We start from the raw sequence: 26,664 nt of genomic DNA, 5'->3' as shown, positions 1-26,664 counted from the left end.
GAGTCTCTGACGCTGTAAGCGCTGTAAGAGGTGTAAGGCAGCAACTCTACCACTGCGACACCGTGCCGCACAGGGATGGACATCTTCACACTCTCATTACTACCATTAGAGGTCCCCACATGCTTTATAATTACATCCATAAGACTGATGTTGAAGAAGAGCAAGGTGACCTGCCTCAATGTCTACCGACCGGTGGCATTCATCTCCATTGTACTTCAAGGGGTTGGTTATATCGCAAATCAACTCCTCCCTCAGTAATGACCTGGAACCACTTTAATTTGTCTCCCACCACAGCAGATCAAAAGTGGATGTGATCTTGGTGACTCTCCACTCTCGCTGGACCACATGGGCAATGGGAATACATATGTGTCAGGCTATTGGTTTTCGACGACCGGTTAGCGCTCAACACCATCATCCTTTCCAAACTAATTTTCCAATGTGGGAAACTGGGTCTCTATTGCTCCCTATGCAATTAAGACCTTGGGTTCCTCATTTGCAGATATCAGTGAGTATGTTGGGCTGCTTGCTCAGTCCACTGCCCTGTACTCTCCATACATATGACTGTGCTGCCAGACAAACCTATAAGCCCCATCTTTAAATTCGTCAATGATACCACCGTTTTGGAACAAATAATGGGTAATGATGAGTCAGAGTACAGGAAGGAGATTGATGATCTGATTGAATGTTGCTGAAACAACATTGTTGTTCTCAACATTAGCAAGACAAGACTGATTGTTGACTTCAGGAAGGGAAAGCTGAGGGACCATGCATCTTGCCAAATACGCCATTGAAATTGTGCAAGTGTGCAGTGGAGAGCAAAATGACGGGTTGCCTCAAGGCCTAGTTTGAAGTGTTGGTGGCTGCAGGTGAAGGACATTGCCCGCCCGGTCCATTATGGATACTGAGCTCCCCACCGCTGAAGTGATCTACAGGAAGCGCTGGCTCAAGAAAGCAGCAAATATCATCAATGTTCAACACCTCTTTGGCTGTGCTCTCTTCTCGTTTACACCATTATAACCACAGGACAGTCATATGCTGAGAGAATGGAGCAGCTGGGCTTGTACACTCCGGAGTTTAGAAGGATGAGAAGGAATCTCATTGAAACATATAAGATTGTTAAGGGCTTGGACACACTATTGTATTGTATTGTATTGTATTCACATTTATTGTCATTGTCTCAATTTGAAACAACAAAATGAATTTCCCTTACAGGCAGTATCATAAAAATAAAAAAATCATAAAAAACTCGAGGCAGGAAACGTGTTCCTGATGTTGAGGGAGTCCAGAACCAGGGGCCACAGTTTAAGAATAAGGAGTAAGCCATTTAGAACGGAGACGAGGAAACACTTTTTCTCACAGAGAGTGGTGAGTCTGTGAAATTATCTGCCTCAGAGGACGGTGGAGGCAGGTTCTCTGGATACTTTCAAGAGAGAGCTAGATAGGGCTCTTAAAAATAGCGGAGTCAGGGGATATGGGGAGGAGGCAGGAACGGGGTACTGATTGGGGATGGTCGGCCATGATCACATTGAATGGCGGTGCTGGCTCAAAGGGCCGAATGGCCTACTCCTGCACCTATTGTCTATTGTACATAATGAAGAAGGTAAAGGAGCCTGAAAATTCTTACCTCCATATTCCAGAACAGCTTTTGCCCATCAACCATAATGCACGTACCACCCTGCACAACCCTAACCACAAACCTACTGAACCTCTATGAACTTTGCACCACTCTGGTTGCTTTACATATTTCAGCTTTTAGACTATCTTGTTCTGGTTTACTTAGAATAACGGACAATACATTGTGAATGTATTATTGTTTTTTGCATCTAATGTGCATGTGAAGCTGCAGCAAGTAAGAATTTAATTGATCCTGTTCACATCCAGTGCATACGACTCTTAACAAATGAGAATTCCAAGGTCAAGTGTTGAGTACCATTTTATTAATACCAACCACAAAATCTGTGCTGTACCTAATGCTTTTAATTGATTTTACAAATTTGGAGCAATCAAGGATTAGATCAAGTGATATAAAAATACTGCATTACACTCCCAAAAGTAGACCACCTAGAATTGTTTCCCATTATTCCTTCTTTCCCTTTACACCACAAACTGTTCCATTGCTGAGACTGTCCCAAGGATTTGCATTTAAAAGCTCCTTTCTCTCATTTCCTATTGGTGGGTAGCCCATGCTCTATATATTTAACATTCTGTGATGGCTCATCGGAGATTAGGGATGAATTGTGAAGCGTAATTCACTGTCCCATATGGCCTTTGCAACTGGACCCTAATATCTAGTGCTAGCAGGAACAAGAAGCCCAGTTAGACTGATTGTGGCTATTATAGGGAGTAAGCGAGATGGGTGTGGCTAACTAATTATCTTTGGCATGGGTGAAGGAATAGGTATGGAATTGACCAAGTGCTTTACACATTTCCCAGATTTCTTTGCCTGTGAAGTCCATTGAAAAGAAAATCAGGCAGGTAGGTTGTAAAACAGCTGACTCACCCACTGGCACCTATGAAGATGTGTGGGATTGGTTGGTTGAATTTAAAATCCAGTGTGGCAATGACTTTATCCATAAATGCAAACACACGGTGATCGAAGCTTGAGAAACTTACTTGTGTCGACTTCCGTGACTAGAATGGGTTTTGAAAACTGAATCCTAAATCCCCAGGGATAAGCACCAGTTCCTTTGGCAATCTTCACCGTCCGTTCCCGAACTGTGGGACATGAATCAAAGAGTAACGTCATACTTGTGGGATGGAAATGTGGAAGCAGCTGTAATGGGCAAAAATCTGAAAATGCCTTCAAGATATTATATAAGATCAACATGGGGGACAGGGATGGGGTGAGAGGGTAGTGTGGAGGAGTTGTGGAAGAGCATTTTGATGATCAACATTTAGTGAGGTTTAGCAGTTGCTTCAGAAATAATTAAACAGTTATTTCCACAGTTCAATGAGCGAGGTCCCAAACAAGGGTCCTGACTAAATTATTTCACAACTCTGGAACAGGTATGATCTTGATTTCTTGTAGGAACAATTGACATTGCATGCAAAACGGTTTTCAACAAGTAGTGGTAGATAGGCATAAAAAGCTGGAGTAACTCAGTTGGTCAGGCAGCATCCCTGGAGAAAAGGAATAGGTGACATTTTGGACCGGGACCTTGTTTCACCCGAAACGTCGCCTATTCATTTTCTCCAGAGATGCTGCCTGTCCCGCTGAGTTACTCCAGCTTTTTGTGTCCAACTTCAGTTTAAACCAACATCTGCAGTTCCTTCCTACACAGGTACAGAGTGCTATTGGATCTGATGTAATGGCTTTCTGGAAATGAAACAAGACAATGCTTAGAAAAAGGTTAAAAATCAAAAAACTAAAAATGGAATCTGAAATAAAGAATCTGAATCTGAATCTAAAAATGGAATCTGAAATCAGGATACATCAGTGGAAGAAGAAATAACGTCAATGTTTCAGATCAAAATGTTGGGAGAGAGAACAAGTTTGTTTTAAATTGCAATGGCAGCCTCTCCCAAGTCACCTTTGAACTTTAGCAAATTAGTCCATGTTAGGATAAAGACTGGGATGAGATTTGAAACAGAATGGTGTCAAATACAGTGTGGAAACAGGCCCAACTTGTCCACACCGGCCAACATGTCCCAGCTACACTAATGGCACCTGCCCGCGTTTAGTCCATATCCCTCCAAACTTGTCCTATCCATGTACCTGTCTAACTGTTTCTTAACCGTTGGGATAGTCCCTGCCTCAACTACCTCCTCTGGCAGTTTGTTCCATACATGGACCACCCTTTGTGTGAAAAGGTTACTCCTCAGATTCCTATTAAATCTTTTCCCCTTCACCTTATACCTATGCCCTCAATTCACCTACTCTGGGCAAGAGACCCCCTGCATCTACCCGATCTATTCCGCTCATGATTTTACACACCTCTACAAGATCACCCCTCATCCTCCTGTGCTCCAAGGAATAGAATCCCAGCTTACTCAACCTCTGCCTATTACTCAGACAAGCTAGTCCTGGCAACATCCTTGGAAATCTTCGTATCCTTTCCAGCTTGACAGCATATTTCCTATAACTAATTTGGTGCTTGCAAAATGCAAACTGTACAAGAATAAGTGAATTATTGGTGAGTAAGTAACAGCTGATAGCATTGTCAATACCGCCCTTTCTTTCTGAGCCTCACACACACGCACTGACCATCCCCTCCACAGACACACTAATCCTCCCCCTTGATATTATAATATTATTAATTTGCTCCTCACCCCCCATACCCCACCCTATCCACTCAAGCATAGTCCCCAACTGCACAGGCATGGCTAGAGGGAGAGGGGGAGGGGGGAGGGGTAGAGAGGGAGGGGAGGTGGGGAGAGGGGGGTAGAGAGGAAGAGGGAGGGGAATAGAGTTTGAGGGGTGGGGGGGGGGGCGGCATCACGGGAGGGCTGGTCCCCAAACGCAATACTCCACCACTCACTCATAGGTCCCAATACTCAGCACTCCCTAGAGGGAGGGGGGGGTGAAGAGGGAGTGGTGGTAGAGAAGGGGGGGGGGGGGGGGCAGAGAGGGAGGGTGGGGCAGAGAGGGAGGGGGGCAGAGGGAGGGGCCAGAGAGCGGTGCAGAGAAAGGGGACAGAGAGGGAGGGGGGTAGAGAAGGAGGTGGTAGAGGGAGGGGTAGATAGGTAGAGGGAGGGGAGGGGTAGATAGGGAGGGGAGGGAGTAGAGAGGAAGAGAGGGAGGGGTGGTAGAGAGGGGGGGCAGGAGGGGGGGCATAGGGGAGTAGAGAGGGAGAGGGGTAGAGAGGGAGGGAAGGGGGATAGAGAGGGAGGGGGTAGAGGCAGGGAGGGTGAGGGGGTAGGTGGGGTGAGGTAGGGGGTAGAGGGGGAGGGTGGCAGAGAGGGAAGGAACAGAGAATGGGTAGAGAGGGGGTGGTGAAAGGTGAGGGGTAAGGAGGGAGGGTGAGGGGGTAGAGGGAGGGGGAGGGGGACGGCTTCAGGCAGGGCCTGTCGGGCCTGGGGGAGCGCTGCCTTGACCTACCGCTGCTGCTGCCTATTGCTGTTCTGGCCTACTGCTGCCTTGGCCTATTGCTGTCATGGCCTAGCGTTGCTCACTCTGGCCTCCTCCATGACCAGAGTGAGCACCACCGGCAATTGGAGGAGCAGCACCTCATTTTCAACTTGAGCAGTCTGCACCCTAGCGGCATGAACATTGACCTCCAATATCCGGTAGCCCTTGCTGTCTACTCCCCGTCTCAGCTCTCCCTCAATCCTCTGGCTCCTCCTCTTCCTTTTTCCTTTCTTCTCCCCCACCCTCGCACCCTACATCAGTCTGAAGAAGGGTTTCGGCCCAAAACGTTACTTATTTCCTTCGCTCCATAGATGCTGCCTCACCCCGCTGAGTTTCTCCAGCACTTTTGTCTACCTTCGATTAGATAGATAGATAGATAGATAGATAGATAGATAGATAGATAGATAGATAGACAGATAGACAGATAGACAGATAGACAGATAAAACAATCTTTAGTGATTAGCCGATAAGAGATTACAAAGTTGTGGTAAATTTATTACTTGCTGCAGGGTGAGCTCTCTTGCCAAGGCACCGGGGATTGTTCTCAGGGTTGCGTTTATCTCCGCTGAAGATCCAGGAAGTAGAATTATAAGTCTCTGTGTAAATGCCTCTTTGTTCATTCTCAGCCCGCACTTGTGCCAGGTCCATGGAACGCGTTTCTTCTGAGGTCACTGCATATGGCAGAGAAAGAGCAGAAGCAAGGTTTTAAATGATCGAAAGTACAGGTACTGGTAAATCATTTTCCAAAGTTTGAAACTGCAATTTATTTGAAGGCAAAAATACATGTATGATTCCAAGGCAACATATTGGAACATTAACGCTTTCCCATTGATTCATTTTCTCACCATCAGGATAAATGAAAAAAAAACCAACGTATTTCAGTCCCTCTGACAGAATACAATGCAGCTTCTCCTAGCTCTGCATACATCTTCCTTGCAAACAATAGCAAGTTGTGCTCTATGGGATCAGCATGTGAAACTCAAGGACATTGAAGGTGAAGAATGAATCTGAAAAGATGCAGGAGACTTTAAATTATTTGTGTTACTATTTCCCACATATTCATGTGAAGCAACACACATCCTACCTATTGTTCACTATTTTTATATTCTCCTGCATAACCTGAACTGCTGAACACACCTTACTTTAGTTTAGAATTTAATTTAGAGTTACAGCATGGAAACAGACCCATTGGCCCATCAAATCCATTCCAACCATAGATCACCCGTTCACCTTAATTCTATGTTATACCATTTCCTCATCCTTTACATATTGAGAGTAATTTACAGAGACCAATTACCCTACAATCCCACACATCTTTGGGATGTGGGAAGAAATCAGAGCACCTGGAGGAAACCCACATGCAAACTCCATGCAGGCAGCACCCGAGGTTAGGATCGAAATAGCTGATGCTGTAATGCAGCATTTCTATCAGCTGCACCACTGTGCTGCCTGCATTGTTCTATATTTCAGAGCTTTTACATATCTTTTATTTATAAAGCTGAATCTCTCTGTTCTCTCATTAATCTATCAACCCATTGATTCAGCAACAGCTAATCATCGAAGGAACCCTTGGCTTCATCATATCATATACATTCTCATTGTCCTGTCCATCCCTCCCCGACCTCTCTGCAATTTAAAACAAACTTGTTTTCTAACTTTTCCAGTTCTAATGAAAGATCTTTGACCTGAAATATTACAGTATCTCTTTCCTCAGAATTTCTAAAGTGCCAATATACACAAATACCACATTTTGAATGATATATGCCACATATTTATACAATTGTTATATTAATGTGGCAATCCAGTGTTGTATGGTTAGAGCATTTTCATGCTAAGGATTTCCTTGCGCTTTCTTCAGTCTAGTTGCCTGTAATTTTGTGGGAAGATGTGCTGAAACCCTGCTTATATGTATAAGTGTGCTTAGAATTGAAAATGTAGTGTATTATCAGGATTTACATTCAAGAACTTCATGCTGGCTTTCTCTAATCAATCAGCATTGGTCTCTGTGCTTCAAATGTTCCTCACCACTGAGATTCAATTGATATATTTATAGTTACTCAGTTTATCACTACACTGTCTTTGTGAACAAGGGTGAAGTCTTTTCAACTTTCTAGTCATCAGGTACCATGTAGAGTTAAAGATATTTCAAAGGTTATGGCCGGGGTCTCTAAAATGTCCTTTACTTTATCCAGCAATAAGTGAATCATCTACGTTAGACCTAGGTCGCCTTTCTCATTGCTCCTTGTTTTGTCATAGAGAGTTAAAGGGTTATACACATGGATAAAGGATCTCTGGCTCAATGAATCTGGCCATCAAGCTCCTATGTACAGTAATCTTACATTCACCATATTTTATTCTTCCCACATTCCCATCAGCTCACAGAATCCAACACTCACCTACACACACAAGGGGCAACTTATAGTGGCCAGTGAACCCAGCAGTCTGCTTGTCTTCAGGATGTGAGGAAACAGGAGCACCCATGTAAATCATAGTCATACAGTGTGGACACATGCCTTTCAGTCCAACTTGCCCACACCGACCAACATATCCCATCTACACTAATCCCACCTGCCTGCGTTTGGCCCATCTATCTATATATTTAAAGGTCTGATCTTGTATGTGGATTTGTGTGTGTGTGTAAGTAAGTAAGTAAGTAAGTAAGTAAGTAAGTAAGTAAGTAAGTAAGTAAGTAAGTAAGTAAGTAAGTAAGTAAGTTTAAGGTACACAAAAAAGCTGGAGAAACTCTGCGGGTGCAGCAACATCTATGGAGCGAAGGAAATAGGCAACGTTTCGGGCCGAAACCCTTCAGACGTCTGAAGAAGGGTTTCGGCCCGAAACGTTGCCTATTTCCTTTGCACCATAGATGCTGCTGCACCCGCTGAGTTTCTCCAGCTTTTTTGTGTACCTTCGATTTTCCAGCATCTGCAGTTCCTTCTTAAACACAAGTTAGTAAGTTTATTGGCCAAGTATTCACATACAAGGAATTTGCCTTGGTGCTCCGCCCACAAGTAACAACATGACATACAGTGACAGTTACAAATGTCTCAGAAAACACTTACTTACTTACTCAGAAAACACTTACTTACTTACTTACTCAGAAAATATTAATAATAATAAAACATTATTGATAAAACACCATTGACAAAGCATGTGAACCACCAAAATGCCAGATCAAAGGGAGGCTACAGATTTTTGGCTGTTGAGTAGAGCTACTAATCGTGGATAAAAACTGTTTTTATGTTTGGCTGTGGCAGCTTTGACAATCCAGAGTCACCTTCCAGAGGGAAGTGATTCAAAGAGTTTGTGGCCAGGTTGAGAGGGGTCAGAGATGATCTTGCCCGCTCGCTTCCTGGCCCTTGCAGTGTACAGTTCATCAATGGAGGGAAGGTTGCAGCCAATAACCTTCTATGCTGATCGGACGTTGCACGAGTTGCAGTTCGTCCACTTTGTTCTTGAGAGAACGTACGTTTGCCAGGAATATGCTCGGGAGTGTTGTGCGTGATCCTCGTCGCCGGAGTCGGGTGAGTGCTCCAGGGCACTTCCCACGGGCCCTCCTACGTCTCAAGACCTTGAACGTAGCCAGAGCCCCACCGACGAGTATGTCCAAATAATCCAGCGAGTGAGAGAAATCCGGAACGATGTTTGGAGGTACTGTATGTCCGATGTTTATGAGTACCTCTCTCGTGAAAGTAATCTTTGTGGGTTTCCACAGACGACACAAATGAACAAACACATATAAAACAGCAAGGAGCAATACACCGTGGTCGCCATCGTCGGCGCCAGTAGCAACAAGCAGCAGCAGCAGCTACACTGCAAGCAGCTACAGTGTGCGTGTGTATAGTCACATCTTCTAGAAAAAACAATGCGCTAACAGTAACATTTTTACATATTCCGGTAGAGATTTTTCCCGTGGCGTTCAAAACCGCTTTCTCTGATAATTTCATGCTTTATTTCTCGAGTAATTATTGAAAATGTTCAAAAATCTGACAAAGCTTTGAAATAAAAACAACTGTCTTTCACTGATGACGTCACAATGGGTCTGCGTGCCCGTCGTCTTGCTCGTGCTGTGAGTGACGTCACCGCCCCCCGCCCCCCCCCCCCCCCCCACCCCCGACCACTCTCTACTCTCCCCCCTTCCCCCGTTATTCAAAAGACGCAGAAAGAATGAGCGTCGGATTCTGGATTGAACTTTCCAAACTCGCAGTCCGTTGGTGACGCCCGCTGCCTGCTGTCTGCTGCCTGGCGCCGCCCGCCACACCGCTCCCCTACTCTTCTCCCCCCTCCTCCTGTCCCCCCTCCTCCTCTCCCCCCTCCTCCTCTCCCCTTCCTCCTCTCCTCCCCCTCCCCTCCTCCTTTACCCCCCCCTCCCCTCCTCTCATCCTCCTCCTCCTTTCCCCCCTCCCCTCTTCTCCCCTCCTCTCTCCCCCCCTCTCTCCCCTTTCCTCTCTTTCCCCCTCTCCACCCCCTCTCCTCCCCCTAAACATTGTTCGTAAACATTGCGATAGTACCTGCAAATGTTGCGTCAGTACCTGCAAACATCTACGGACACATGTGAGCTCCTGGCCTGTGAAATCCATGGAGTCACAGACACATCTGAGCTCCACTTATTCAGCACGAGAGTTCAGGATTGAACAAGGTCCATGAGTGAATGGCTAGATTGTAATCATGTATTGTGATACACTAAACTAAACTAAACTAATTACACCACAGTGAATTATCAATTGGTTGTCTGCCTTGAATATCAATCACATCTTCCACTATTGAATCTCCAACAGAATCTTCTTCTTTGGTGAAGTTTGATGTAAAATGGTGTCAAGGAAAGAGTCTGCACGTCGAGGCCCTGTTTCCACCAATCTTTCCACCACCACACACAAGAAGCATGAGAAACGCAAGACCATTGTATGCGGATGCCGAGAAGTGTGTTCAGCTCTGGCTGAACAACTTCTAATCCTGTATGTGGACTCGACAAGGAGAAGATGTAAAATTATTTGGTACACAGTCATGTCCTCTCCTTTATTTTCTTTCGACCTTTCCATATGTTTCTAGACCTTCTTAGCTAGCACCTTATGATGAGGATGGTAGATTTCCTACCATAACTGACATAATTAAAGCCAAATTAGTTTTTACACCAATCAACTGGCTTTATTTATTTATTTCTCTATTTATTTATTTCTACATTTACTCAATTAGCTGAATTTAAATTCTTTACAGTTGCCGTGGTAGGACACAAATCTATGTCTTCACGATCAGTGATCCAGAACTTTGGTCATTAACCAGCAACCTATGGATTAACTAATCCTTACTAAATATTATTGTATGTTCTGTTCATGGCAAGTGTGAGGGAATACTGCAAAATTAGAAGCAAATTGACATTTACATTCAACAGTCATCCTAAAACATATAAATGATTGGTGCACAAAGTTCAAAATTTCTTCCAAGTTTTACATAGTCTTCAATAATGGCAATCATTCCATGTCATTCACATGCATCAAATCCTAATAGTTTTATAGACTTTAATTTTACTTATTAATTTGGGTTTTGCTGGCAAGGCTAACATGTACTGTTCATTCCTAATTGCTCTTGAGAAGGTGGTAATAAGTTGTTTTGATCCCAGTCCTTCCGGTGAAGGTATCTCACAATGCTGTTGGGTAAGGTGTTCCAGGATTTAAACCCAATGATGATGAAGAACTGGCAATATATTTCCAAGACTGGATAGTGTGTGACTTGGGAGGTCATTGTAGAATATGAGAGGTATAAATAGTTACTAAACAAATACACGCACTTCATGCACTCAATAATTCTTAACATCTCCAAGACCAAGGAGCTGTGTTGTGGGGGGAGGCGAACATCCTCCCCCCAACCTCTCTTTGAACCTCTGAGGCTGAATGGGCAGACAGTTGAGCAGGTAGAGGCCTTTAGATACCTGGGCACAGAGATTGACACCCGCCTGTCCTTCTCCCAGCACACAGACTACAAGAAGGCACAGCAACACCTGTTCCTGCTGAGGAAACTCAGGAGCTTTGATGTCAGACAGGACATTTTAACAGCTGTCTATAAATCACTTATAGAATCTGTACTCACCTTTAACATCACATCCTGGTTCACCCTCACCTCTGTCAAAGACAAATCAAAGCTTTCCCGGATCATCAATCAGGCAAGCAAAATAACTGGCAAAACTCAAAATCAATTGTCAGTACACCACACCTAGGCAGTTAAAAGGAAAGCCAATCTCATTACACAGGATCCCACCCACCCCCTGCACAAGTCTTTCCAACTTCTGCCATTAGGCCGCCGATATAAAGTCCCCCTAGCCAAGAAAAACATCCACAAAAACTAATTCATACCCATTGCCATAAACAGCTCAAATAAAAAATGACCAATGGACAAATTAACCCTGACGCATTGTCACTTTACACGTATCCACAACTTTTATCTTGTCTATTTTTACAGTTTTTAATCTTTATATTTGCTTTTAAGATCGATACACACTGTGTGTGCTCGCAGAAATCTGTGTTGTATGACTACTTATCAGTACATTGTCCTGTCTGTATGTTGAGCCACGTCAAAGAAGATTTTCAGTTACGACAGACAATAAAGTTTTCTGAATCTGAATCTGAATCTGAATGACAACATTTTGATAAGAAAATGAACATTAACCAAAAAACGTGCAAATGTATTTGAACATTGCCCCATTTTACGAAGAAAGTTAATTATTTGAGAAACTTTTAATTAAATAAAAGCATTCTACTCCCATTGGCCTTTCACCCTCAAAGCTGGTTCTTCCCCATTCAAATGAAAACGTAAAATTCAACAGTCTCACAGGTTGTAATGAAGTGGAATTTAGCTGAAAGCTTTTATAATAGAAATTTGATGCAGGAGTAGGCAATTTGGCCGTTCAAGCCAGCACCACCATTCAATATGATCATAGCTGATCGTCCGAAATCAGTAACCCGTTCAGGCGTTTTCCCCATACCCCTTGATTTCCTTAGCACTAAGAGCTAAATCTAACTCTTTCTTGAAAACATCCAGTGAATTGGCCTCCACTGCCTTCTGTGGCCGAGAATGCCACAGATCCACAACTCTCTGGGTGAAATAATTGTTTTGCTAGTACATAAGGCAAAGAGACCACTTGCATTTTCTCAGGCTATTTGTCAATTTCAGCATTTGTTTTCACATGAGTGAGTTACAATATATGTTCACTCTCTGACCTGGAGCTGGGGATGATTATCATAACCAGGACCCCTTCCAAATAAAATCCAATAACAGGGACATAAAGAGCTTCTTATATTTGAAATGGGGCCTGGACAAGCAATTCCATTTAAAAATTCAGTCAGTAATGAGGTTGATTCATGGATAATGCAAGAACCTTTTTTCGAAAGATGTGAAGTAACTGCTTGATTATAATTAAGGGTATTTTTGAACAATGGCTGTTGCTGCTCACCACTATGTAGGTTGTCAGGAGCTGCTCTGAACCTTGGACGGACATCAAAGGTTAGCATGTAGTACAGACTTCTCCTATATAACAGTGCAATAAAATTACTATGTTCTGAAACACCAACATGCTTTTAATTCACTTTTTTTTCCAGACATTATGCAATAGCGTGATAAATCATTCAGTGGACCAGGTGAATTTCAAGCGAATGTGAGAAATGAGCCTGAAGTGCGTTCGAGGGAATGCAGAAGCCAGAATTCCTGAATAATCAGACAACCGTTTATCAGAGTTTTACAGGGGGGGGGGCAGTGGTTTGAAAAGTAGAAACTTCAGAATGGTGGAGTAATATTAGACTGGAATTTATTAATATACGTGTGCAGCTCTTTGTGATTTCTGCTAGCAATTACCCTGCCTCCTCCAGTTGCTCCTTGATGCAAACTCCATGTGGAATCCAGAGATGGAGTACAAACTTACTGAATGTCTGTAGATTAACCATATTAGCCTACCTTTACTATATCTATCACCACACATATTATGCATGCTGCACATTCCATATGTAGTCCAGTCCGGATCTTCATCCCTACCCCGGACTATTGATAACAGTGCATTCACCAAGTCATGGTCAGACTTAATGCTGACTACGGAGACGATAGCATGTAATGTTTCCTCCACTTGTGTTACAATAAAGGACTATGAGTTGTTACTCCTGTGTATGGGTCTCATTCCACAACAATTTCCCAACATATAACACGGGAAAATCAGTAAAGTGAGACCTGGCACAGGAACAGCTGTGAGGGAGAATGGCGAGTTTCACTTAATTTCTATTTTATTGATTAAATTAATTTGCTTTATCATTTGCACTTATTTCAATGTTTTTAAGAGTTAAAAAGATAGTATCGTTGAGTCACGGAATTAAGCAGTATGATGTCTTATTTTTGATACCCTGACCATGGGAAAAAGATTCTGTGACTATTTCCCATATCTATGCCTCTTATTTGTATTTAATATTGTTACAATATTTTTGTAATAATTGGTTTAGCTGATTCATTAAAAAAAAAACTTTTCTCAATATCAGGGACATTCAGAAACATTCTAGGTATAAGATAGTTTCGACAGCTGAAATAGCTGATGATAAATCTTAGCTGGGTGAGCAAATGATTTTCAATTGCCTTCTAAGAGAAACCTGTTTCAGGTCATACTTGTGATGGCATTGTGTCATACAAAACCCGTGTGCCGAGCAGGGCCATGCCATTTCCCCCCATAATGATATCAGCAAATTAACATCAAGAGATAGGCAAAAAAAGTAAGTCTGTATTTTTCTGCAGCAAAGGAATGAATCTCGCTGCGGCAGAACATCCTGGCACCATGAAACCTGTGAGGGTACTTTAATGACATCTTTAATGTGTCCACTCATGTTCTCACCTGATTCCTGGTTGCTGGTGCCCGAGCTTCCTCCAATTGAGTTACAGTGTTTACTCTCCCTATACTGTTTGCACCTCTTTGCCCAGTGTTCAGATCCTTCTCTTGCTGGTGGAGTCACTGGACAATTTTCACTGGCTGTCCCGTCTCTTTGCACGGAGTCGCTGGGCAGCTGCAGAAGACAACTTGCTTCAGCCTTCAGATCTAGTTCAAGAGAAACTATATTAATGATGCTATCAGGATGCCAATCGCCTTTCCTTCTCTCCAGAGATGTTCCCTGTCCCGCTGGGTTACTCCAGCAATTTGTGTCTCTCTTCGGTTTAAACCAGAATCTGCAGTTCCTTCCTACACATTGTACTTGTTATACTGTGTGACATACCATGATATTGGAGAGAAGGTATTATACATAACATTGGGGTGACATAATAGCACACCAGGTAGTTCTGCAGCTGCACACTCTCCTACCAACCCCAGCCCCTCTCGTCCCAGTGACCCTAGGTTTGAGTCAATCTCGATTACTGACTTTGTGGAGTTTGCATGGTATCCCTATGACAGTGTTGAGTTTCCATGGGGTTGTCTGATCTTCTCCCACAAGCTAAGCGAGAGCTAGCTGTCTTTGTTAACAACAGGCGCTTGGACTTCCAACAAACACCCACTTACCTCGACGTAAAGCTGGATAGGTCATTTACATTCCATCAACACCTGGCTGGTATCCGCGACAAGGTCATGATGGCACGTAGCGGCCTCATCTGACGGCTGGCAGGAGCAAGTTGGGGAGCCAGTCCATCAACTCTTCACACCTCTGCCTTAGCTCTTGTGTATGCCCCAGCTGAGTACTGCGCACCCGTATGGAGTAGTAGTAGACGCACTAGCCTGGTAGACACGAGCCTGAACAGAACCTAGCGAACCATCACTGGGTGCCTTCAACCTACTCCAGTCGAGCAGCTCCCTATACTTGTAGGCATTCCGCCTGCAGGGATCCGAAGACAAGCAGCATTTCTGGCACTATCTCGTCGTGCCATGGACCCAGATCATCTCCTCCATCAGGCTATCAGCAGAGAGCAGAGGTCACCCCGACTGAAGTCCCCTCACCCCTTTGCTCCACATGGAAAACAACTCCTAGCATCCATCCAGCCAACTGAGACAAAAGCACACCGGATAGCCACCAGGTGGCCACAGGAGTGGAAGGCAACCTCATCTCCATTACACTGCTACATCTCATCACCAGATAAAAGCTGTCCAGGATCATACCTCCCCAGAGGAGCATGAGTGAAGCTCAACCGTACTGGAGTTGGGAGTTTCAATGCCAACATGTGGAGATGGGGGCTCCGCCAGAGCCCAGCCTGTGAATGCGGAGCAGACCAACAGACAGCCAACCATGTAATCTCTGGGTGCCCGCTCTACCACCCACAAATGGAGCTCAGGGCCTGGCAGACATTGACGCAAAGACAACAACCTGGCTGCTCAACATCTGGCTTGAGATCTAACTATTCCTTTGGTTTATGTTTCATTCCCAAGAAGACGTCCCACACCCTAAAGTGGTATCACTTGGTTAATTGGCAGCTCTTAGGCCAGCGAGTGGCAGGAGAATTCGGGGAGTTGAAACATAGAAACATAGAAATTAGGTGCAGGAGTAGGCCATTCGGCCCTTCGAGCCTGCACCGCCATTCAACATGATCATGGCTGATCATCCAACTCAGTATCCCGTACCTGCCTTCTCTCCATACCCCCTGATCCCCTCAGCCACAAGGGCCACATCTAACTCCCTCTTAAATATAGCCAATGAACTGGCCTCAACTACCCTCTGTGGCAGAGAGTTCCAGAGATTCACCACTCTCTGTGTGAAAAAAGTTCTTCTCATCTCGGTTCTAAAGGATTTCGCCCTTATCCTTAAGCTGTGACCCCTTGTCCTGGACTTCCCCAACATCGGGAACAATCCTCCTGCATCTAGCCTGTCCAACCCCTTAAGAATTTTGTAAGTTTCTATAAGATCCCCTCTCAATCTCCTAAATTCTAGAGAGTACAAACCAAGTCTATCCAGTCTTTCTTCATAAGACAGTCCTGACATCCCAGGAATCAGTCTGGTGAACCGTCTCTGCACTCCCTCTATGGCAATAATGTCCTTCCTCAGATTTGGAGACCAAAACTGTACGCAATACTCCAGGTGTGGTCTCACCAAGACCCTGTACAACTGCAGTAGAACCTCCCTGCTCCTATACTCAAATCCTTTTGCAATAAAAGCTAACATACCATTCGCTTTCTTTACTGCCTGCTGCACCTGCATGCCTACCTTCAATGACTGGTGTACCATGACACCCAGGTCTCGCTGCATCTCCCCCTTTCCCAATCGGCCACCATTTACATAATAGTCTGCTTTCCCGTTTTTGCCACCAAAATGGATAACCTCACATTTATCCACATTATACTGCATCTGCCAAACATTTGCCCACTCACCCAGCCTATCCAAGTCACCTTGCAGTCTCCTAGTATCCTCCTCACAGCTAACACTGCCCCCCAGCTTAGTGTCATCCGCAAACTTGGAGATATTGCCCTCAATTCCCTCATCCAAATCATTAATATATATTGTAAATAGCTGGGGTCCCAGCACTGAGCCTTGCGGTACCCCACTAGTCACTGCCTGCCATTGTGAAAAGGACCCGTTTACTCCTACTCTTTGCTTCCTGTTTGCCAGCCAGTTCTCTATTCACATCAATACTGAACCCCCAATGCCTTGTGCTTTAAGTTTGTATGCTAATCTCTTATGTGGGACCTTGTTGAAAGCCTTCTGGAAGTCCAGATACACCACATCCACTGGTTCTCCCCTATCCACGCTACTAGTTACATCCTCGAAAAATTCTATAAGATTCGTCAGACATGATTTACCTTTCGTAAATCCATGCTGACTTTGTCCAATGATTTCACCACTTTCCGAATGTGCTGCTATCCCATCTTTAATAACTGACTCTAGCAGTTTCCCCACTACCGATGTTAGACTAACTGGTCTGTAATTCCCCATTTTCTCTCTCCCTCCCTTCTTAAAAAGTGGGGTTACGTTTGCTACCCGCCAATCTTCAGGAACTACTCCAGAATCTAAAGAGTTTTGAAAGATTATTACTAATGCATCCACTATTTCTGGAGCTACTTCCTTAAGTACTCTGGGATGCAGCCTATCTGGCCCTGGGGATTTATCGGCCTTTAATCCATTCAATTTACCCAACACCACTTCCCGGCTAACCTGGATTTCACTCAATTCCTCCAACTCCTTTGACCCGCGGTCCCCTGCTATTTCCGGCAAATTATTTATGTCTTCCTTAGTGAAGACGGAACCAAAGTAGTTATTCAATTGGTCCGCCATATCCTTGTTGAATTGTTGAATTATTGAAATATTCAGCATGGAAACAGGCCCTTCATCCCACCATGCTGACCATTGATCACCCATTCGCATTTGCTCTATTCCAATTTCACATCCACTCCCTGGACTCTAAAAACAATTTACAGAGGTCAACTAACTTAAAAACCTGATTTGGGAGGAAACTGGAGAACCCAGAGGAAACCCACGCGATCACAGGAAGAACGTGCAAACTCCACACAGACAGCACCCGAGGCTAGGATCGAACACGGGTCTCTGACGCAGTGATACAGCAGCTCTACCAGCTGCACTGTTGTGCTAATGGACATGTGAGAGAGAAAAGGTTACAGAAAAATTAGTGGAGAAGTTAGAATTATAGGAATGCTCTGGGAATTGGTGTAGACAAGGTGGGCTGTTGCCACCTTATATGTTGTAAAGAAATAAGAGAAATATAAAATTAGTCCCTCTTATTAATAGATAGGGCCTGCTACATATTAGTGCAAAGTGATGGAAATACTTTCATACGGTGAGTGCAGGTTAGCCTTGCTGTGATGTGCAGCAACATATTTGGTGCAATTAGGATATTGGATACTTTCATTAACAGTAGCTTAAAATACAACTTGACATCATGACAGGTCAAACCTTCACCTGTTTACAATTGGTGGCTGAATCATTCTCAGCTGTTTTGGCTACCCTCTAGTGTTTAGCCACAGAATGACATTGGAAAGGATCGGGAGGCAGGTCACATGGCAGCCTACAATTTCCAATGGGGAACGGATCAGAAGGAAGCAAAATGGGCCAAACATCAACACAGTTGCTCCCATTGTGTGGACTTGTTTGCAAGGAGCTGGCATACCATTTGTTGTTTTATCCTGGCAGATCAGCATGGAACTGCACAATTGACAGAAGAGAGCAGGAGTAGTCATCCAGTCCTTCAAGACTGCCACACAATTCATGATTACGGCTGATTAGCATCTCTTCTGTACTAATTCCCCGTTGTTTGCAAATTCCTGATATGTCAAAAATTAATCTACCTGCTCTTTAACTACCTCCGGTGATCTTACTTCTGTAGGAATTTTGGACAGATAATTCCTTCTGTGAGGAGAAATTCTTCAGTGTAAATGCAGGCAGTTTCCAGGACATTTGTATATGCACAGATTTGCCCTTGGCTGTACCCCATTGCTGGACTCCACACAGAGTTCAATAGTCAAACAGAGTCTAGCTGAGGTTTTGTAGCATTTATGCTGGGGGATTTGAGTATGATTAATATTTAGATAAATATATTTATCTCTGTGTTTTAGGATTAACAGGCCCATTAAGGTTCATTGGTATCATTTAAAAATAAATTGGATAGGCATATGGATGAGAAGGGAATGGAGGGTTATGGTACGAGTGCAGGCAGGTGGGACTAAGGGGAAAAAAATTTGTTCGGCATGGACTTGTAGGGCCGAGATGGCCTGTTTCCGTGCTGTAATTGTTATATGGTTATTATATGGTTATTAAGTTGCAGCAAGTAGGAATTTAAATGTGCCTTTGTTGGCACATATAGCAAGGAAACGCTCTTGACACACTTGGCTTTTGGATGTTATATTAAATTAAACCCAGTGTGTGATCCAAGAAGAGAGTTATTTGAAAGGGGATTATAAGGTTGTGAGAAGAAATGTAGGAATAAGGTTAGTTGAAAATTGTAAAAAATATTTTTAATTGGTTTATTATTGTTAATCATTTAAAAGTATTTAAATATTTATGGTTAATATCATTTTATATGATTTTTTTAAACAATTTATCATTGTTTATTTTAATGTTGTAGTTATTGTCAACTTTGACAGCCAGAAATGCTGACAGCAAGGCATGCTGGCTGATAGAAGCTTTTAGAGGAGTTCTTCAAAGAAGGCTTGTTCTGATCTGTCCATAGGACTTTGTTACATTATTTACAGTATACTTTAGACTTTGGAGATACAGACAGGCGTTTTGGCCCGTCAAGCCGTGCCCACCAGCGATCACCCCTACACCAGCGCTATCCTATGCTCTTGGGACAATTTACTATTAACTGAAGCGATTAACCTATAAACTATGTATTTGGAATGTGGGAAGAAACCGGAGCACCTGGAGAAAACCCACGCGGTCATAGGGAGAGCTTGTAAACTCCTTGCGGACAGCACCCGTAGTCAGGATTGAACCGGATCTCTGGCACCGTAAGGCAGCAACTCTACCGCTGCGCCACTGTGAGTTAGATGTGACCCTTGTGGCCCTTGTGGCTAAAGGGATCAGGGGGTATGGAGAGAAGGTAGGTACAGGATACTGAGTTGGATGATCAGTCATGATCATATTGAATGGCGGTGCAGACTCGAATGGCCTACTCCTAGACCTATTTTCTATGTTTTTCTATGTTTCTATGTCCTGTGAGGCCTTTCCTCCATTCAGGAACTCGTCGTGGTTCCAGGACTACAAGGATAAGTAAGTTTCTCTTTCTGCATCCTGAGAAAGTAAATCCTAGGGGGAATGAGAAACATGGAATGCTGACAGGGCCCGTACTGAAAAATCCAAGGCTATAATGTAGCTGTTACATTATTACCTTACAGTATTTTACTTTTAGAAACTTGAGGGATAGAGTTCTGGAGATCCCTAATATCAGAGGATGGTGCCTTGTAATGGGTTTGAGCATGCAATCTAATTCTGCCCTGCATTGTAAAAATAAATATAATTGTATATTTAATCCATTAAAAAAGTATTATTACAAATAACGCTCTTGTTTTATATGGTAAACTTTATCAATGTTATCACTAATAGCTTCTGCCATACCTTGTTGACAATTTCGTTTCTCCGCTTGTGCTGACTTCTCGCAATCTATTTCCCCTTCCTCTCTTTCACTTGGTGCTGCAAAGTCTTGTTGCTGTGTATCCTCAAGGAGACAATTCTCACTTGTGGGAATTGTCACTTCATCCATGTTCGTTTTTAACGTTTCATATCTTTTCACAAGATTCTGTGCATTGCCGCCTTGATGAGGTGAACATTCTGTGTTATTATGTTGCTTGCTGTTTTGTTGAATAGCAGTAGTTGTGTTGCAGTGGTTACTTTTCAGCGTCTCATCGTCACTTTCTTCATTAGCCGAAGGAACCGTCTTTTCATGATTTTGTTCACAATCACCACTCAATGTAGTAAGAGAAACCCGAGCCAAACATTCAGTGGCAAGCAAAGTCTGAATATCTCCCACAGTGTCTGAGGAAGTACTTTCTTGTTCAAGGTCAGACCTATCAGCCCTGTTAGACTCATTGAATACCATGTCGTCCTCATTACATTCTCTAAATGCAGAGAAATGTGGTGATGCATCAATATTCTCAATCTTACGGTTGTTATTTTGAATGATTGATATTTGATCAAGTGCTCCTGTTTGTAATATTGTCACTGAGTGCCTTCTCCTTTTGACTTCAGTGGTTGTATCTTCGGTCTTTGCTCTGATGTCAGTATCCACCTTAGAAATGGTGTCAAATACATTTGCAGTTTCTTGGTCATTGTTGGGTGCGTGGTCACTTGGTGAAAGTAGTGTGGTTTGTATCTGAAATTGCTCATTTGCTGAAGCAATATCTCCAACAAGCTCACTGGGATAGTCACTATCTAAAGTCTCTTCATCGAAGCCACTCTCTGTGAAATCTCCTTGCTCCTGGGGATCTGTACTCTGCCATGAATCCATGTCTCTCTTGGTGACATCTTTCATCCTTTCTTCAGGGAGTGCAACTTGGTGCGGGCACAAGTCCGTCCTAAAAATATCAGTCCTGCCTTCAAATTCTGATTTTGTGATCGGACTCAGACAGAACACATCGTCAACACTCTCTTCTGAATGAAACCCAAACGGGCTGTGATTGACTCTTCCTTGCATCTCAGGACTTCCATCTAGGGACTTCATGGGACTCAGCGTGTCCGATGATGACCAGCAGCTGAATCTACTCCCATCACACGAATCCTTGCAGTTTTGTTTGCCAGGGTTAGTATATCCTTGAAAACGTCTAAAACTCCTCATATCTTCACTGGAAACTCTTTCTGGTTTGCCTTGTTTCCTGGGAAGAGTATGTGTAAAGCAAGGGGGGGCAATATGCAGTGCATGTGGCTGGCCTTGGTGAGGCAGGTTAGTGACATCCTTCCATTCCATCTGAAGAGCCACATCCATGCTATCACTATGTGGGTATGTCTTCCTCCTCACGGTTGGCTGTATCTGACGAATGTTAGGAGCCCTTATCCCTTCTACATTATCAATGCCATTGTTTCTGCAGCTATTTTTATTTTTGCTCAAATCATTCTTTGTGGAACTTGTTTCCAATGGCTCCAAGACTCGAACTCTGTGACCATATTCAGATAATCTTTCCCACTTATCGGAGATTTGGCATTCGTGATTAACGTTGATATGGGAGGACTTGTACCTTGGATTTCCTACCATTTCTTTCCCATTGGAAGAAAGGTAACTCTCACAACATGCTGACGTACCATGTGAGACATCAGACTCACGGTTGTGCTTCTCTTGAATGAAACATTCGCTTTCTTGAGTCTCAGGGAGTAGTTCTATATCTTCACTGCCATCTGCAAACTCGATCGGAGGTGGGATAGTCAATGCACAATCAATAAATAGATTTGGATTGCATGCGCAGTCTCCTGCATGTTTAAGTATGTATGAATTGCAGGATCCTTTTGATGAAGGGTGATCTTTGGGATAGTGTAATGTTTCATCGTTGTACTTCTCTTCATACGTGAACTTCTCGTAACAGTTTTGTTCACAAATTGGAACATTATTCCTGCAGCTAACGTCATTTTCCTCGGAAACTTTCAGCTCCTTGTCATTTGTTGTAATCCTAAATTCAGGCCAAGGACTTTGGTCAGTTTGTGGGTCACACTCCCAGTTGTTTAAAGCAGCGGAACAAGACGCCAGCATGTTATGCCTTTGACACCTTGAACATTCTTCCTTTTTATTGCTGAGCATGAAAGTACTTCCATCACCAGAAAATGAAATGGTTTTGATTTCCACTTTGACACTGGAAGACTTGGATCTTGCCTTGGCAGTAGCCTCCTGGTTTGAACTGCCAGCTTTAGCTTTGCACAAAGGCTGCTGCTGCAAAATAATCCTGGTGTTCTGAATTATTTCTGGATTCAACTCTGAGTGCTCTATTGTGACTGATACTTTTTCTGCCAAAGCTTGTTTAATCAATGCCTGGAAGGTAATTTTGTCCTCTGTTTTGTCTACCTTGTAGTCCAATGTATCCAGCTCCATATTAGACCTGGATTCGCCATGGTGGTGTTTCCTGCTGCCTTTGTCACTGCTTTCCTCAGCTGACTGAGGACCTCCATGTTCTCGTGAAGGGGTTGCACGATTTCTAGCAGAGCTCTTGGCATTTCCATCAACACACTTTTTACCGGTGGCATTCTGGCAGTCAGACTGCAATGACAGCTTGCTACCTTTAGAGAAAAAGCATATTCAGTTAATATGGAGGCCACAACAGTAAGATTTCTGAAATGTATAATTTAAAAGATTGGAAATTATTTGTTATACAAATTATTGCCCTTTTCTTCTGGAGCATCAGAGCAATCCATTCAGCCAATTAATTTTCCTGCTAATGCCATTATTTACAAGGTATGTTATTATTTTACTTTAGATTTTGGACCTTAGAGTTACAGTGTGCAAACAGACCCTTCCGATCACCGAGTCCAAGTTGAACACCGATTATCCCATACACTAGCACTATCCTACACACTAGGGACAATTTACAATTTACAGAAGCCAATTAGCCTACAAAACTGTACATCCTTGGAGTGTGTGTGGAAACCAGAACAGCCAGAGAAAACTCATGTGGTCACATGGAGAACGCACTAACTCCGTACAAACAGCATCCGTAGTCAGGATCGATTCCGGTTCTCAGTCACTACAAGGCAGCAACCCTATCGCTGCGCCAATGTGCCACCCTTATTAATTCTTCCTTATATAGTCAATTATTTGTGGACATTTTCTCTATGCTGATCTTCAAAAGTAAAAAAATAGAATGTCCCTAAATCCCTGTCTTGTTATTCAACTCTGGATAAACCCATGTTGTCTTCTAGAGTATATAATGACCTCAGCACACATACAAATCATATACAATACACACTAGACTGAGTGGGAACCGTTGGGTCCCAGTCACATGGGAGGCCTGGTACCCTAACGCCACCCATTTCCCAATGCAATATTCCACCACTCACCCGTTCCCCCAATGCAATATTCCACCATTCACCCATAGCCCCTAACTGCGCAGGTGCAGCTCATTTTCCCTCATCCCCGAGCACTCCCTCCCCTTCCTTTTCATGTGTGGGAGGGGAGGGGGTGGAGGGAAGTGGGGTGTGTGGCAGGGGAGGGGGGGTATGGTGTGGGAGGGGAGGAGGGGTTGTGGCGGGGGTGTGTGTGTAGGCAGGGAGATGTAGGAGGGGGGAGATTGTGGTGGTGGGGGGATGGGGGGGGATGTGGGGTGGGAGGGGAGGGTGTATGTGAGCAGGAGTGGTGTGGGTGGGGGGGGAGGGGGTGTGTAGGGGGGTGTGTGAGCGGGAGGGGAGGTGTGGGAGGGGGGAGGAGGGGATGTGGGCGGGAGGGGGAAGTGTGTGGCGGAGGGGGTGTGCATGTGCTGGGGGGAGGTGTGTGGGGGGGGGGTGTGTCAGCGGGGGGGTGTGGGGTGTGTGGGGAGGATGTGGGGCGGGGGGGTTGTGAGGGTGGCTGGATGTGTGGGAGGGGTTGTGGGGGGAGGGGTGTGTCAGCGGGAGGGTGGGGGTTGGGGGGGTGGGGGTTGGGGGGTGGGGGCTGTGTTGGCAGGGGGGGGGAAGGGGGAGAGAGCTCGGAGAAAAGATGGGTGAAGACCTATGGGGAGAAGGGGGTATCATGCGGAGGAGGGCAGGAGCCAGCGAGGGGAACCAGTGGGGAAGGGGCTGGATCTGACGTTGCGATGGGGGCTCACAGCGGGCGCTGGGCGCTGGTCGGTCTCCTCCGCCGGGATCAGAGTCTCCGCTTTCCATTTGGCGACATCGCCAACATCTCCTAATCAGCGCTGGGCCGGGCTGGGCAGGGCTGGGCTGGGATGGGCCATCTCTGGTCCCTCCAAAACTGTGTACGGTTGGAGATCTCCGCCGACCATCCAGAGCGTCCCTCAGCTCCAGTAAAGATGCGATGGCACAGGATGGGGCGGACTGTCCCAGGGAGTGACAGGAGAAGAGACTAATCCATGCGGCGCTGACTGGCAGGAGAGGAGATCGATCTGCGCACGCGCGTTTTAAAAGTTTTTTAAACCTCGCTGACGTTTACATTATGCCACTGGTCGGGACAAAACTTGATGCACTCGCAGCAGAGAAGAACGGTGAGTGTGCTGGTGAAAAATCGTAGCGCTATCGCATACCGTTTTTGCGCAATTAGAATGACCGTGTAAACCGGAAGATAACGGAAGATAACAAGATCAGAGTTTAAGTTATGTATAGATAGATAGAAGATAGATAATAATCATGTACAAATACATAATCTTATAGTTTACAAGTTCCATTTTCATTTCCAAAGATATTAAACTTAAATATACCAAATAATTAGAATCTACCATGCCTCCAGATAATTCTAGTTTAATTGAATTAATTTCTCATTTAATGTTTAATGTTTAATTTTCTTTTGTCATTAGTTAGCAGTATTTTAAGATTGCTGAATGTGTGATTGTTTTACTTGCCTTCTTTAGAATTGGAGCCTTTTTGTTTTCTGCAACATCTCCGCCTTCTCCGGGTCATTTTCATGCAAGTTGGCTGCTTCCAAATATGCAAAAGTCTTTAAATTCATAAACTGTGAATAGATATATAACAAAGAGTAATATTACAATCTTCAACTATAGAAACATTTTTCCTCAAGTGGAATTTATGTATGATACTTAATTTCATGAACGAATTGTGAAGCAGCTGTAACTTTCATTATTTAGTTAACAGTTATTAAAATAAATATTAGTTAATTATTCCATTGGTATTCATTGATAACACAAGAAATGTTTAATTTTACTTCGGACTCACGTGAGTGATTCCGTGAAGAAGCCCCGCCAGTCCGCATGCGTATCATTACGACATCTGCATGGCGAGGCACCGGTCTGGCAGGCAACTCATTCCTGCCAGCGGTAAGTAAAAAACCTACAGGTAAGTTTTCATTACTTACCAGGTTGCGTTCGTCCTGCAGGAACCTCCTCTTACAGAGGTTCCTGTTGGCTACAGTGACGCAGTCCGGTCGAGCCACGGGGAAACCGGCATTGGGCTGTGGGAAGACCCAGGTCCAGACCGCAAACGCGGGAGCCGGCGGACGTCGGGTGCGTTACTCCAGCCGCTGACAAGGCAGTCAGCGACTTCCAGACCGCGGAGGTTCCCGTGGAGGGTAAGTCCTAATGGTATTAGGGTGCCGACTGCACCGTGGCAAACCCGGGGTTAAAAAAGCCACTCTTAAAATAACCCATAAATCGGGGCAGGAGGATACACCTCCCAATAAAAAAGATGTTGCAGACGTCTGGTAAGATGGAGCACCTGATAAAAGGGATGCTCCATCACGCCAGGCTCCAGGAGGAGCTTCATACCCAACAGGTCACCCCAAGGGCCGTGGCAGCAGCTTCAGGTAAGGGCTGTACAGATGAAATCAGCTCCATTACAGGAGCTTTATATCCACATGTCCTCATAAAGGAGGTTGAACATACCAGGGCAGAGTTATTCTGTCACTGAGGTTACAGGTATTGCAAAGCATACCCCAAGGCATAATGTCAAGAAGCTGTTGAGCACAGGTCCAGCATAATTTACCCCAGTAAGGAGCTTTTATATTCAGAGATTTGAGGTATGGGAAAGCAGGCACCAAGGCATAAAACCAAGCAAGGCTGTTTGAGCACAGTTCCAGTAGGATGTGATCCAACAAAAGAGCTTTATATTCAGCACCTGGTCAGGCTGTCCAATAATCCTCTCTCTATGAAAGAGATGACCAGTGTCAGTATAACCAACTACAAAGGTGGAAAATACCCAGAAGGGGCCAGAGTTCCCCTCATGGTATAAATGACGAGAATAAAAACACTTAAGGGGGGGCATAAAAATAAGCCGCTGAACTTCTCTTAGGTCAAAAACTATTCAACAGGTAAAAATCTGGATAGGAAGCAAATTGTCAGACCAATTGAGGTACCATTAAAAAGCAAAGCTTCATCGTTGTGGCAACAACACAAAAACCCCCACGCCTTCGTAGACAGTAAACAGTTCACTGAAGTTGGTGGCAGCATGAAAGTTGGACAGAGGGGAATCCGAGACCTAAGTCGAGCTCAGGAAAAATATGGGACCATCTACAAGTTGGCAATAATTACACTTGTTGGTACTAATGATAATGACAACATGTGTTTGGGTCAT

General features: G+C 44.3%; 1 protein-coding gene across 1 annotated transcript in view; it reads right to left on the bottom strand.

Annotated features, from left to right (window-relative positions):
* pdzph1 (PDZ and pleckstrin homology domains 1) overlaps positions 1-16,079 on the bottom strand; it is a 47,831-nt gene extending 31,752 nt beyond the window's left edge. Inside the window, exons 1-3 of the mRNA XM_055633245.1 lie at positions 13,923-16,079; positions 5,569-5,739; positions 2,614-2,715 (exon numbers count right to left, since the gene is read on the bottom strand). Of these exons, the coding sequence (XP_055489220.1) occupies positions 2,614-2,715; positions 5,569-5,716 (250 nt within the window). The 5' untranslated portion in view covers positions 5,717-5,739; positions 13,923-16,079. The remainder of the gene's footprint in view (positions 1-2,613; positions 2,716-5,568; positions 5,740-13,922) is intronic.
* Positions 16,080-26,664: the final 10,585 nt, after the last annotated feature.

The sequence above is a fragment of the Leucoraja erinacea genome, chromosome 3 (genome assembly GCF_028641065.1).
Source record: "Leucoraja erinacea ecotype New England chromosome 3, Leri_hhj_1, whole genome shotgun sequence".
NCBI lineage: Eukaryota > Metazoa > Chordata > Chondrichthyes > Rajiformes > Rajidae > Leucoraja > Leucoraja erinaceus.
This window is presented reverse-complemented; position numbering and strand designations above follow the sequence as displayed.